The sequence below is a fragment of the Prosopis cineraria genome, unplaced genomic scaffold, assembly GCF_029017545.1.
Source record: "Prosopis cineraria cultivar Desert tree isolate PC_DT_omini unplaced genomic scaffold, ASM2901754v1 PC3, whole genome shotgun sequence".
In the NCBI taxonomy this organism is placed as follows: domain Eukaryota; kingdom Viridiplantae; phylum Streptophyta; class Magnoliopsida; order Fabales; family Fabaceae; genus Prosopis; species Prosopis cineraria.
The window spans coordinates 7,056,614-7,071,331 of NW_026555334.1; the positions used below are offsets into that span (position 1 = coordinate 7,056,614).

Here is a 14,718-nt window from a genome sequence, read left to right on the forward strand (position 1 = left end):
GTTTTAATTGATTCTTATAATTATTTTAAGGAGTATTAAATATTTAGGCTTCCAAGATTTCAGGTCAATTTTAGAGAATATAATAAAAAATTTCAAGTGATAAGATTTGAGAACTTGATGCAGGCAAATGATTGGTTAAATTAAAATAAACTTGCTTTGTTGATTCTTTCTCATTCTCTTCTTAACCAAATCTCCATGGTATCATTTCTAACTCCTCTCTTTTTTCGCATTTATTTTTGCACATATTTTTATAGCCCAATTCTTCCCCTTTTGGGTCTCATTTACCTGTGACTAATTTTATCTTAGAAAAATTAGTTATTTAGTTTTTAAATTGTTGACTTAGCTATGATTCTATTTTTCAAATTTAACCTGTCATGATTCGGCATTTTAAGTTTTGTCTCTTTAAAAATTTCATTCTTATAATTAATGCGCTGAGGTAGACCTTACTCATATGTCACAAACATGGTTAACTTTGTTTTTCTTTTTTCTTTTTTTACCAACAACATAGTTAACTCTATTAATTTGTACTTATGTGGTGTCCATGTTAGCAACATCCCATGTTTACCTGGCAACTAATTAAAAGCCTAAAAAAGAGAAAAGGGTAGAAGCAAAACCACATCCAATATGCAGTATTTTTTACAAGATTGTAAAGATGCTAAAGAGGGTTGGAAAAAATTAGTTAATCCTTTCAAATGTAATACTTTTTTCTCTTTTTCTATGCAAGATTGGGTAATTTGAAAAACAAAAAATGAAGCAGGAAGCATATCAACCAGAGTATTGCCCTGAAAGAAACTTTTTGTCCAAATCTACTGGAACATATAGAAAGCAAGATGCAAGAAAGTTTACTCTAAAGATAATACTTTGGACAAAGACATTGCTTTCTCCAGCACCCAACAAATTATAAATGACCTGCAGCTTTAATCCAAACTTGACCGTTTGAATAATTTTAAGACCAGACATGAAGCGAGATGGAAGCCATCAAATCCTGGGTGGGCGAGACTTGATGTTGATGGTTCAGTCAATCATAATGGTGCCGCAGCTTGTAAAGTTCTTATCAAAGATGACAAGGGTAACTGGATTAAAAGATTCTCCAAAAATTTTGGTTACCAACTCAGCACATTTGTTGATCTTATAGGAATTTTAGAAGGACTAAACATTTGTTGAAATGCTATGATGTCTAAAACTAATGTTTGTTCTGATTCTATGGAGGTCATATTCCTCATTAATGGCAGCTTCAACCAAAACCACTCACTCTCAGCAATCATCAGAAATTTCATTATGAGGAAGTGGGAGGTTACTTTTAAAACATGTCTATAAAGAAGATAATTACTGTACTGATCTTTTAACTCACAAGATCTCAAGCGAGTATTTTAATATTACTTTATTTAATGAGGTTCCCATAAATTGTAGAAGTATTATAGCTTTTGATATAATCTGATTCTTTTACATGATGTTTTTATCGTGTTCTTGTATTTAAAAAAAAAAAAATGCAGCGTTTAACTGGTTTTATCTTTTTCTTGGTTTTTTTTAAAGTTTTTCTTTTTTCCTTTTTTATTTTCCAACATCAAATCGATGAATTGACCAAAACAATGTACTCGTATTATTACCCAACGGCGCAACCATTTCTTCAACGTAATATTTAGCAAAGCATGTGGAAGCTGCTAAAAGTCTCAAATCTTCAAGGTCGAGTCCCTCTCCCTCTCAAGCACACTTCTTGTGAGAGGTTCAAGATCCGACCCTTGCCGACGACCACCATGTTCTTCGAATTCCGATCCATTACCTTCTTCCTTCTCCTCCTCTTCGTCTGTCTTTCTCCGGCGTTCGCGTCCGAGTCAGATCACAGGGTAAGTCTTTCTATCTTGTTCATTTCCAAACCATTTCCCTGACCCGTTTGCAGAGTGTGTTCTTTCGGGTTCTACCCGTGGATCTAGTCTTCGTTTGCTATTGGTTCTTCAATTGGGATTGGATCGGTGGCCGTGTGTGGTATCGAGCTGTTAGCTTCGGGATTTTCGCATCGAGTTTTGGGCAAGATCTTGGGGTGAATTTCGGTTGCAACGTTCGTTAGCTTAATTTTTTTTCGCCTTGCGGAAATCTTTTAGGGGTTTGCTTTTCATTTTTATGTAAGTGTGGTATTCAGGTGTTGGATCTCTCGTGGGTTGTGTTCGCTTGCTAGTGTTGATTCTGCACTTGTGTGCACGCAGGCGTCTGTGCAATGTGGATATTAGATGCATATCTATATATCTTTATATGCAATTCTATGATCAATTGACGATCTTGTGTCATTTAGTTGGGTTAGCTGGAAAAGTATTCTGAACTTCTGATAGAAGGTTATCATAAACTTTGTCGAACTTGGCAGCAGCATTGTGCCGGAAAAACAGAAATTTGTGGAGAACTGGGTTTGGAACAATGTCAGCAACCTGCAAACTATGCTGCAGCTCTTAAATATTGGTAGTTCGACAGTCATTTAAGTTAAAAATGAAGCTGTTTGAAACATTTAATAGTAGAGGTGCGAGGAGAACATAATTGGAGCCATAAAAAGGGAATTGAAAGATTAGCGTGGATTGGGAGGCAACAACAAAATATTGGAACGGCAAAAATAAGTTGTTTTGTTTGATTGCTCCAAATCTCAGATTTTAAGCAAGATCTCACTGTTGATCATTGTTAGCTTTTTATCATGTATGCCATATGTGTTGGTTGTTGTCAATATTTTATGATTTGAGCGGACACAGTCATTCTTGCTGATGTTTTATGTTTGGTTAGAAAGGACGTGAGTCCATGATAGGAATGCATTAAAAGCTAAGAAGCACCTAAACTTGCTTTCTGGCCAAGATTTTTCAGTAAATGAGAAAATGAGTTCATATGTTCCATAAACAAGTTAGGAACGTTTCTCAATGTTGCAAAATGTTTTAAACACTTCATATTGAACGCATTTAAATTCATCAAAATGCACAACACATAAAAAGAAGCTATATAATCTATAAAAAAATTTTTTTGGTGAAAATATAATGTGATATTTCTAGTATAATTTCAACATTATTTATGTTCTTTATCACTATTGAATTTATTTCCATATATTTTTTTATTAATGATATCCTATTTTACCATGCTTTACATGAAAATATGTCAATGTTGCCTGTAATCCGAATGTGCACTTAATTTGTAGTATCTAATTGCTCATGGCTTTAAGTTTAACAACTGTATTTTTTCCCTAGTATCAACAAGATGACCCAGTTACCCTTTGGGTGAACAAAGTTGGTCCATATAACAACCCACAAGAGACATACAATTACTACAGCCTACCATTTTGCCGTCCGTCTAATGATCCTACTCACAAATGGGGTGGTCTTGGGGAGGTCCTTGGTGGCAACGAACTCATTGATAGCCAAATTGAGATAAAGTTTCGAAGTATGCAGGCTTATCATATTCTCTCTATTTTATAGGATAGGTTGTCAATTGACAAGCCACCACTGATGGATATTCTTTGTTTTCCCCAGAAAATGTGGATAAAAATACTATTTGCCAGCTGGTTCTTGATGATGCAAAGGTCAAACAGTTCAAGGATGCAATAGAGAACAGCTACTGGTTTGAATTCTTCATGGGTGTGTTTCTTTCTTTCAGATCATTCATTTCATTTCATATTACAAAGAAAAATGGTAGACTGATTGTACTTTTGTTTAGTCATGAAATGTTAGAACCTAGAAGCATGCAGAAGGCTAGCTTTCATGCATTGAGGATAGCAATATATGTTAAAGAATGATCGTGTCAAAATTTAGTTTGCAATTGTAGAGAGGCAATTTAGGTGAACTGTAAGTAAACTAACAGACGGGAGAGTAATCAACTCCCATTTTGGATATGAGTGTTATGCACGCTTATGTTACTTCATTCATATGTGAGAGAAGCTTCAATAAAATGAATTCTAACAGTCCAATAAAAATGAAGCAATGAACCTGACCTGATTCTTGAGGGAGTGAAAATTCAATAATTGATATAAAATATATGGATGGAAAAGAAGTGAAGCTTGTGGCATAACTTGCTTGACTTAAGTTATGGTCATTCTTGCCCTATATTCTTCTGCAAACCAGTAGGATTTCAACAATATCAGAAATTAATATTTCTTGGTCTTTTATTTACATCCAATGGGATATATTCAAGGCCAATTATTGATGTGGTGAGATAGACAAGAAAAACTGCATGTTCACTTATCTTTCATTTAGGATTTTTAAGCATGAATTTAACTGGATTACATACACTTGAGCCTGAAAGAGTGCTTTTGATAGCTTTATTACTAGTGCTAAAAGTTCCATCAAGTTGGGTCTTTATGATATATAATACGCCTTTTATAATCACCAGAACTGAAGGGTTAAGAATCCTTGATGTGAAGTCATTGTTGAAAACTTTTTTAAGAGTGAGTTTACTGATATTTTGATGCTTTCTTTACTATCATAATGATCTGAGTGAGGATTAGCTCTGTAGATTACACCTTATTCCTTTGTTTTGATCTTAATAATTATCAGTTTCCCGTTTCTGTTATTTCTGAATGATGTATCATTGACATTGTTTTTTCCCTTGGTCTTATATTGGTTGGTCTTTCATGCAATAAACACAAGTTCAGATGATCTACCTTTATGGGGTATGTTTTAAACTACCTTGATCTCATTTCATTTATTTTATAATGGTTTCAATTTCAATTTTCAATCATCATTGAAGGTATATTTATTCATGTTTAAGGGTTTGTTGGTGAGCTACATCCTGATAAGAACAGTGATATTGGAAAGCATGTCCTCTATACCCATAAGAAAATTGTGGTAAAATACAACAACGACCAGGTCAGCAGTTAGTATATTGTGTACATGTATTGGTAAGGATTTTTGGGATCCTTGATATTTAGGGCTTTATTCTTGCAGATTATTCATGTGAATCTCACTCAAGAGAGTCCAAAGCCTTTGGAAGCTGGTAGACCTTTAGACATGACATATTCCATCAAATGGATTCCTACGAATATCACTTTTGCACGGCGTTTTGATATCTATCTTGATTACCCTTTCTTTGAGCATCAGGTAGATAATTGGCTTCAGCTTTGTATTAGATTTTGAAGTTGTTGTTATGTCTGTGTTCATCCGCGTGGATCATTTCTTGGTTTTCTCATCAAGATAATCATATTTCTCTGGATTTCTGCAGATCCACTGGTTCTCCATTTTTAACTCTTTCATGATGGTCATCTTCCTTACTGGATTGGTGTCAATGATACTAATGCGAACTTTGAGAAACGACTATGCGAAATATGCACGAGAAGATGATGATTTGGAAACTCTGGTGATGCTTCATTGTTGTTTGCCTGTTATCCTTTATGTTTCATGGATTTTTTTTCCTTGAAGAGTTGTGGTGGCTTGATTGCCTATCTTTGGTTAACATTTACATATTTACAGGAAAGAGATGTTAGCGAAGAATCTGGCTGGAAGCTTGTACATGGTGATGTTTTTCGGCCTCCTCGCAATTTGGTTCTTCTTTCAGCTGTTGTGGGTACGGGTGCTCAGTTAGCAGTGCTGGTTCTTCTTGTCATCTTGTCGGCTATTGTTGGCATGTTGTATGTAGGGTATGTTCATGCCTTCAACATTATTCTGTTCAATGATTTTATTAAGGGTGGTCTGATTTGTGATGTGCACACAACTTTCACAGACAAAGTAGCTGCATGACCTTTGCTGCATGTATTTCACTTCTATGAGAGTTTGCCATGTATGACTGGTAGGCAATATATATTTCTGTGCTTTTGTAGTTAATTTTGTTCAATGTCATTCATGTGTCTCAGGCGAGGATCAATTGTTACAACCTTCATAGTCTGTTATGCTCTCACATCATTCATTTCTGGTTATGTGAACGGTGGAATGTACTCAAGAAATGGAGGTAGTTGTTTGCATTGAAATTGTGTGTTCTCTTCACCTTTGTTGTGGCGCCTTTATCTCTGGCTTCTCCTTTCACATTTCAAATCATCTTAACATTTTTCCTTAAATTATTAGGTAAAAGTTGGATTAAATCCATGATCCTCGCAGCATCTCTGTTCCCATTCATGTGCTTTGGAATTGGTTTTATTTTAAACACAATTGCTATATTCTATGGGTCTCTAGCTGCAATCCCATTTGGCACAATGGTAGTTGTCTTTGTCATATGGGCTTTCATCTCTTTCCCTCTAGCACTTCTTGGCACAGTTGTTGGAAGGAACTGGAGTGGTGCTCCCAACAATCCTTGCCGTGTAAAGACCATTCCTCGTCCCATTCCTGAGAAGAAGTGGTACCTCACGCCATCTGTTGTTTCTCTGATGGGAGGATTGCTTCCCTTTGGCAGCATATTCATTGAGATGTATTTTGTGTTTACATCCTTCTGGAATTACAAGGTGAATTATGATACAGTGCTTTGTTTTGGTGGTACTTGCTTTTTTCTTCTCCATTTACGAAGGTTTAGTTAGAAAGATTATTTTTGCCACATGACTTGTGAGAGCAGAGTAAATAACTGGTCAGTCAGTCAAGAAAATAACAACGACCTTTATGCCATTAGGTGGGGAAGTGAGGAAGTCACTCAAGATAAGATTTCTTCAAATTGTCTTTTAAGTGAACATTCATATATTTGGTGGAAGCTGAGTGAACTTGTATGCAGTGTTGTTAAAGGTGAAAAGTGCACTCAAGGCGCAAGGTGAGAAAGGCACTTGCCTGAGTGAAGCAAGGCGCTTCCATATGAAAATGCATGATGTATAGAAAAGAAATCATAGATAAAGTGATAAATGTAAATTTACTTTAATTTTCATATAAATACTCTGAAAAATTATGTCATATGAAGGAAACAAGATAAAAGTAGCAATCATATTATATATTATGAATAAATACTCAGGGAAATCATAACCAGGCACCAAAAGGTGCTCACCCTGTGCTCGAGAAAGGCATACAAGGTGCCCAAAGGCTACTGCCTTTAACAACACCGCTTGTATGCACTGGTTGTTTCATGTTGTGAACATGGCTTATATCTGTCTCACTTCCATTTCCTTTGTGAAGAACAGGTGTACTATGTCTTTGGCTTCATGCTGCTGGTTTTTCTGATTCTTATCATTGTTACCGTTTGTGTGACAATTGTGGGGGCATACTTCTTGTTAAATGCCGAGAACTACCACTGGCAATGGACTTCTTTCTTTTCAGCCGCCTCAACAGCTGTTTATGTGTACATGTACTCAATATACTACTACCATGTGAAGACCAAGATGTCAGGCTTTTTCCAGACCAGTTTCTATTTTGGATACACCTTGATGTTCTGTCTCGGACTAGGAATCCTTTGTGGTAAGTTCTCTGTCCAAATATTAAGCTTGAATGTAACTGGCTTCAAGATTCAAATCCCTCTCCGAATGTGCAGGAGCTGTCGGTTATCTGGGTTCGAATTTGTTCGTCAGGAGGATTTACAGAAACATTAAATGCGATTAGGGCTTCTTTGGTGAGCCAAGACCTGAGAGCACACTTGCAAGTTTGTTGCTGGAGACAATTTTTTGACGAAGCCAATGGTGACAGGTAGATTCACTGGGATTTGGGTAAATGAGGTGATGTATTCCTTTTTCTGGATTGGGGAAGCCTTGAATATTTTTAACCCCGGACCGAAACTTAGAATGCAGGAATATTATCGTTGTAATCTGAATAGATAGCAAAATATTATAATTTTTGTCTTTCCAAAAAGCAAAAAAGAAAAAGAAAAAAAGACTTGTGTTGCATTTTCATCCCTTTATAATCAGATGCCACATGGAAGCACTGATGTCTGATTCATTCAACCTGAATTACTTGGCTTTAGCTCTCCATTCATCCATGTACGTAGAGGGGATGAAGTCAAGGCTTGGGGTGAGAGATTGGAACATGGACACGGCAAGGATAAGAACAAATATTCTCCGAAGGAAGGAATTTGTACTCTACCTCTTCTAGTGAATAATAAAAACAACGCATAAATATACTTTTTCAAGAAAATTTGGTCAGTATTTCCTTGTGATGTGTCAAGAACAAAATGTAGGAAAGAATGCATTTAATGTTGATATTTTTATTGCTATATATAATATTATTATATTTTCTTTTTTTACTTTATTTTTAATGGAAATTACTTCTTATAAAGAATGTTAATGTTAATGTATTTATTGGTATATAAAACCAAATTTATTGTCAGTTATAAATAGTAGGGGAAGTATAACCATTGGTTCTTATACTTTTAATGTATTTTGGTATTAGTTTTTATATTTTTATTTCGTTGTTCTAAATCTCTTGAATTTCATATGTTTGCAATGATAGTTCTTGTTATCACTGATAAAGTTAAATTTACTAGTGTCTATATGATTCTGTTTAATTTTGCCAGCGAGTTGGTAAAATTATGATGGATTAGACATTATAAGAGTAAAATAACTACTGATCTTTTTGTTTGTTTATCCTAGCTCTGTGTTTTTTTTTTCTTCTGAAATTTCATTCATCACACGTTCAAGAATTCTAATTTGATGTCTACCTCTATTATTTATGTCTTCAATTTATTTCTTATATAGTTCATCATAATTTTAACAAGTTAGTACAAAAAGTAACAGATGGAAAGTTAAGAGACTGGAAACAACAAAATAAAAATATAGCAACTAATGTCAGAACACACTAAAAGTATAAGGACTAGAAATTATATTTTTCCAAAATTAGTATTATCTATTTTTTAGGTTTTGTATCATATGGAAAATCTAGTTAAGTTATAATTTATAGTTATATATGTGTGCGTCCATAGAAAAAAACTACTAGTGTTTTCAAACTTGGACTGGCCTAGATAGCCAGATCATTGGCTGGGGAAGAAAATGATTTGACTCAACTTGTTGGCCTGTTTTTATAATTGACTTTGATTGGCTTATTTTGACTTGAACAACAACAACAACAACAAGCCTTTATCCCACTAGGTGGGGTCGGTTACATAGATTGCAAGATGCCATTGTGTTCTATCATTTATTAAGCTTTTAGAAATATTATTAATTAAGAGATCACGTTCAACAACTTCCAAAAGTGTTCTCTTAGGCCTTCCTCTACCTCTCTTAATCGGACTCAAAGTTATATGTTCCACTCTTCTCACTGGTGCCTCCCTTGGTCTTCTTTGTACATGCCCAAACCATCTCAACCGATTTTCTACCATTTTTTCCTCAATAGGTGCCACCCTCACTTTTTCACGTATGTGCTCATTTCGAATTTTATCTTTACGTGTATGTCCGCACATCCATCGTAACATTCTCATCTCTGCTACTCCAACTTTATGCTCTTGCTGTCTCGTTAGAGCCCAGCATTCACTACTATATAACATTGCCGGTCTGATAGCAGTACGATAAAACTTTTCTTTAAGTTTATTAGGCACCTTACGGTCACAAATAACTCCTTTAGCTTTTCTCCAATTAAACCACCCAACTTGAATTCTATGTGAAATATCTCCACTGATTTCGCCATCATTTTGAATAATGGCTCCCAAATATCTAAACTTTTCCACTTGAGGTATAATTTGATCTCCCAATTTCACTTCCAAATTATTTTCGAATAGTCCTTTATCAAATTTACAATATAAATATTCCGTCTTACTTCTACTCAGACGAAAACCTTTCGACTCCAATGTCCTCCTCCATAACTCAAGTTTGCAATTAACCTCTTCTCTTGTCTCTGCTATAAGAACTATATCATCCGCGAAGAGCATACATTTCGGGATTTCCTCTTGAATATGTTCCGTCAAAACATTTAAAATCAAGTTGAACAAATAAGGACTCAGAGATGATCCCTGATGTAGTCCAATCTTTATAGGAAAATCCTTTATTTGACCACTAGGCGTTCTTATACTAGTTTTTACCCCCTTATACATATCTTGTATGGCTTTAAGATAAGTAATCCGTACTCTCTTTTTTTTCCAACGCTTTCCAAAGCACTTTTCTTGGTATACGGTCATAAGCTTTTTCCAAATCAATAAAAACCATGTGTAGATTTTTATCTTTACAACGATACTTTTCCATTAATCCCCTTAGTAGATAAATCGCCTCCGTAGTTGATCTACCTGGCATAAAACCAAATTGATTCTCAGAAATACTTGTCTCCAATCTCAACCTGTGCTCAATTACTTTCTCCCACAATTTCATTGTGTGGCTCATGAGTTTAATCCCTCTATAGTTAGTACAATTCTGAATATCTCCTTTATTTTTATAAATAGGAATTAATGTACTTCTCCTCTACTCATCAGGCATTTTCTTGGACCGTAAAATCACATTAAATAACTTAGTTAACCATCTCACCCCTTCTTCACCTAAACATTTCCACGCTTCGATAGATATACAATCAGGTCCGTTAGCTCTACCATTTGCCATTTTTTTAAGAGCTTCCTTTACCTCCTTATTACGTATTTTTCGATAGAATGACAAATTTTGTTCTCCTTCACCAGTTACTAAATCCTCCAAGTTACTAGATGAATCCTCTCCATCATTGAAAAGTTTAGAAAAATAAGTCTCCCATCTATTTTTAATTTCATCATCTGTAACTAAAATTCTTCCCTCTTCATCCTTAATACACCTTACCTGTTCTAGATCTCTTGATTTTCTTACCCTACTCTTGGCAATCTTATAAATATTTTGCTCTCCTTCCTTCGTCTCAAGGTTCTTATAAAATTCTTCAAGGTTCTTATTTTGACTTGAACGATTCTTAAAAATTTAAAAAAAAGCTTAGGATTTGAAATGGTTGAATTGTTTTGACTTTTTTTTATTTAAATATTTTTTAATTATTATATTATCTGTTTGATCATTAATTTAATTAATTAAATTATAAAAATCGTGATCCATTGTCTTCTTTAGTTTATTGTTTTATTTAGCTTTTAAAACATTGACAAAAATAGAGAACTAAATTGTATTCAATATTTTCCAAAATTGTCATTTTAAACTTCCTTTTGAGGACTTTTAATATGTTATATTGGATTAATTTTCAATTAAAAAAGTCAATGCTAATTATTTTGGGGCTTCACAATTTAAAATAGATTATAAAATTTAGTTGAGTTACTTTTATATAAATATAAACAAATTATGATTAAAGTATTATCAATAAAGATTGGTTGAGTTGGTAAAAATTTAGGTTATAATTTACAAAATTATATGTTTAAATCTCACTATCAATTAAGATCTTATTAGTAAGTGATTTGTGAGTATTTGGGATTAAAATTTTGGGTGGATGTTTCATTTTCAAAAGCTTCTCTTTAGCTATGTGCCAGTGCCATTGTGCCCTTCCAGTTATGTGAAAGTGAGTGCCTTTGCCATGTCCAAATTAATTTCCTTGGCAGCTAATGCAAGAGAGACAAGGAAGATGTTTTCATGCTTTTGTGAAGATACTAATTTCAAAATATTGTGTAAATTAAGAAAAAGCAAATATTTGTTGTAAATATATTTAAATTTTTTTAAATATTTTCAAAATAAATATATAAGAATATATATTTAACTTTTTATTTGTAATATTTTGTCTATCATGAATAATTTGACCGTCTTTTCATTTTTTTTATTATATTCGTTTATCCAAAGAAATATCATGCGATATATAATTACAAATAGAATTTTTTCCCCCTATCAAACCAATAAAATTTTATTATTTGATGAAATACTGGAAAAATCGAAGCCACTAAAAATAATAAAAAGTCAAAAAGAGTCATCAAAATCAATAAAATTAAAAAATGAAATGCAAATCCATTCACATTAATTGGGGATTCTCAAAAAAACGTGTAAGTTATAAGATGGTGGGAATATCAGACTATTAGTCGCCAGTAGTTAAAATATTAATATATTAAAAATCAAATCACTGTATGCTCTGTGACATATACTTCATTTGTTTAAAAAATATAAAATATTTTTAACTGAATATCACTTTTAATAAAATAGTTATCTACTTTTAAATTAACTCTATCTTTTTATATTTATTTCTATTAAACACCCTATAATAAATATAAATTTATTTATCAATAGGGACACTTTTAAAAAAAATAATAATTATATCTTAAAAGATTAAAAATATCTTATATTTTTAAACATTTAACTTTTAAAAAATGTTTTATATTTTTAAACTGAGGGAGTACATCTTAGTTTTTTTATAAAAACAATAACCAGCGCTGGTGAAAAAAAAAAAAAAAACGCACACACAATAACCAGAAAGTGTGTGAGAATAAGGGAAAAAATAAGATCAAAAAGCTACAGTAGATATGATTTCCTGTTTTCATAACAATTTTTTATATTGATCATTTTATGAAAATTTCAGATGATAAAAAATAAAAATTATATTATTTAATACCTATATTATTAAATAATTTTTTTTGTAAATACCCCTTCTTAAACAAGAGAAATCAGAAAAAATTCAAATTATTTCAATTTAGAGCTATATAAATTTTTCTTTGTAAAAACTGATAAAATTAATTATAGTTCCCACATTTTATGTAATCATTTGACGGCCTTTTAAAATATTTATGATATAATTAATTATGAATTTTTTTGCATTCTTTTATATATTTTGACTCAAATTTAACATTATTCAATGTATTAATTTTCAAAGTGTAAGATCTCGATATTCAGTCTTATATATTTAATGTATTTTTTTCAATTAAATCAAAACATGTGAGTTTTAATATGTTAATAATATTAATAATAAAAATTTGTTTTTACCATAATAATATATAAAAATTTAATTAAAAATAATTATTTTAAATATATAAGACTAATTAGATAAGTTTTTGAAAAAATTAATTTGAAGGTTGATCTAATTTCCTTTGATTTTTAATTAGTTTCCTATAGTTTTTTTTATCAAGCACTTATAATTCAATATATTAATTATATTAATATCTAAAAATTAGAATTACTAATTATGGATAATTTATTTCCAAAAAAAGCACTTTTTAAATTTATAGAAAATTTAATTTAATACTTTAGCCTAAAAACAAGAAGAAATTTGATTTAATATCATGTTTATATTTTATAAAATTTTATGAAAATTATACATAGATAAAATTTATTTAAAAAATAATCTAATTATATAATTTTTGAATTATAAAAATTATATAATTAATTCCAAAGTCATATAATCTTTTAATAAAAATATAAAATTTATTAATTCCATTTTTTAAAGAAAGAATTTAAAAATTTTAACCCTTTATAGTAATTAATATATTTAATCAATCAAATAATGAAGAACTTGATTATAATAAAATAAATTTAAAATTGAAGAAAATTATAATAGCCGGTTACATTTCCAAATTTAAGCTTGGAACGATGCGTTGCGTCACACAATTTGTGGGCTGTGCTGAGTGTGAGTGGGATAATGTGGGCTTGTGGCAGCCACAGACCTGAATGACCACCGATAAAGATGTGGCGATAACATTTTATAAAAACCGACGAACCTCCTCCTGCCACGTGGCGGATAGGATTTTCATGCAACTTCACTTCAAAACCCCGTGATTCCCTCCCGCTACCTCTCAGACCTCACCCAATTCTAACCGTTCAATCTAACACACACGCTTCTCTCTCTCCCTCAATGGCCACCGCGCCTGCTCTCTCCGGCACCGTCTTCAGCACTTCCTTCCTCCGGCGACAGCCTTCGGCGGTGAGCCTCCGCGCCTTCCCTCAAGTCAACCAGGCTCTGTTCGGAGTGAAGGACACCGGAAGAATTACGGCCATGGCGACTTACAAGGTCAAGCTCCTAACCCCCGAGGGACCTCAGGAGTTCGATTGCCCCGACGACGCCTACATTCTGGACGCGGCCGAGGATCTCGGAATCGACCTTCCATACTCTTGCCGGGCCGGATCGTGCTCTTCCTGCGCCGCCAAGGTGGTGGAAGGCAAAGTCGACCAGTCCGACGGCAGTTTCCTGGACGACGACCAAATCGACGAAGGATTCGTCCTCACCTGCGTCGCCTACCCTCAGTCTAATGTCGTCATCGCGACTCACAAGGAGGAGGAGCTCACCGGTTAAGCTGGAACTATTTGATGGTTAATCGATTATTGCGTCTCTGTTATATGTTCTTCCTGGTGTTTGATGATGACGATGCTTCTTCTTTTTGTTTAATTTGTGTTTCTGAAGAAGAATCTAGTGACTTGCTTCTCTTCCGGTAGAAGAAGCAAGTGAAATTGTTGCAACTTTAATAATGTTTTTCGCTTACTTAATTTAATTTTCTCATCGCCTTCATTCATACGTGCCTGTTTCTATTGTTCCCCAGCTTTTCTCTTCTGGTTAGATCCCAGGAATTTAAAAATATATGTTTGGTACAAATGAATGAGATAAAGATTGTATTTAATAAATATATTTATATTTTAAAGAGACTAAAATATTCTTTTTTTTTTTTTTTGAAGTCTCCGTCATCTACTCATCTTCATCTTCTTCCCAACCAAAAATCACGAACACCCACCCAACAAACATACATCAACTTCTAGCGGACAACATAAATCCAAAACAATAATCAATTTCATCTTTGACAATCCAAAACTGTTGAAGAGCAGGAGCCAGATTTCAGGGAAAAAAACGAAGAAATAAATAAAGAAAACGAAAGTGGATGGGATGGTGGCGCGGCAATTGACGAGTAGCAATCCCACAAAAGGCACAACAGATATAGATTTCTAGATGAAAGCATGGGGAATGGTGTGTTCCGTTATTCAGTAATCAAGGCACATTTATTATATGTAAATGCATATAATTT

General features: G+C 33.2%; 2 protein-coding genes across 2 annotated transcripts; both read left to right on the forward strand.

The window, feature by feature from the left end:
- The first annotated feature begins 1,620 nt into the window (after window positions 1-1,620).
- LOC129305897 (transmembrane 9 superfamily member 1-like) lies at window positions 1,621-8,084 on the forward strand. The gene is made up of 12 exons (XM_054946087.1): window positions 1,621-1,844; window positions 3,213-3,405; window positions 3,495-3,599; window positions 4,613-4,630; window positions 4,729-4,826; window positions 4,905-5,057; window positions 5,179-5,313; window positions 5,427-5,593; window positions 5,807-5,901; window positions 6,015-6,388; window positions 7,046-7,319; window positions 7,393-8,084. The coding sequence occupies exons 1-12, from the start codon at window positions 1,650-1,652 to the stop codon at window positions 7,458-7,460; spliced, it is 1,875 nt and encodes a 624-aa protein (XP_054802062.1). The 5' UTR covers window positions 1,621-1,649; the 3' UTR covers window positions 7,461-8,084.
- Window positions 8,085-13,493: 5,409 nt separating this feature from the next.
- On the forward strand, window positions 13,494-14,214 carry LOC129306659 (ferredoxin-like). Its single transcript, XM_054947360.1, has one exon. The coding sequence runs from the start codon at window positions 13,560-13,562 to the stop codon at window positions 13,995-13,997; it is 438 nt and encodes a 145-aa protein (XP_054803335.1). The 5' UTR covers window positions 13,494-13,559; the 3' UTR covers window positions 13,998-14,214.
- Window positions 14,215-14,718: the final 504 nt, after the last annotated feature.

Excerpts from the sequence above, each read along its gene's own strand:
- LOC129306659 (XM_054947360.1), top strand. The coding sequence starts at position 13,560 with ATGGCCACCGCGCCTGCTCTCTCCGGCACCGTCTTCAGCACTTCCTTC.
- LOC129305897 (XM_054946087.1), top strand. The coding sequence starts at position 1,650 with ATGTGGAAGCTGCTAAAAGTCTCAAATCTTCAAGGTCGAGTCCCTCTC. Across the intron at positions 5,594-5,806 it reads GTTGGCATGTTGTATGTAGG|GCGAGGATCAATTGTTACAA; the intron begins GTATGTTCATGC and ends CATGTGTCTCAG. Across the intron at positions 5,902-6,014 it reads AATGTACTCAAGAAATGGAG|GTAAAAGTTGGATTAAATCC; the intron begins GTAGTTGTTTGC and ends TTAAATTATTAG.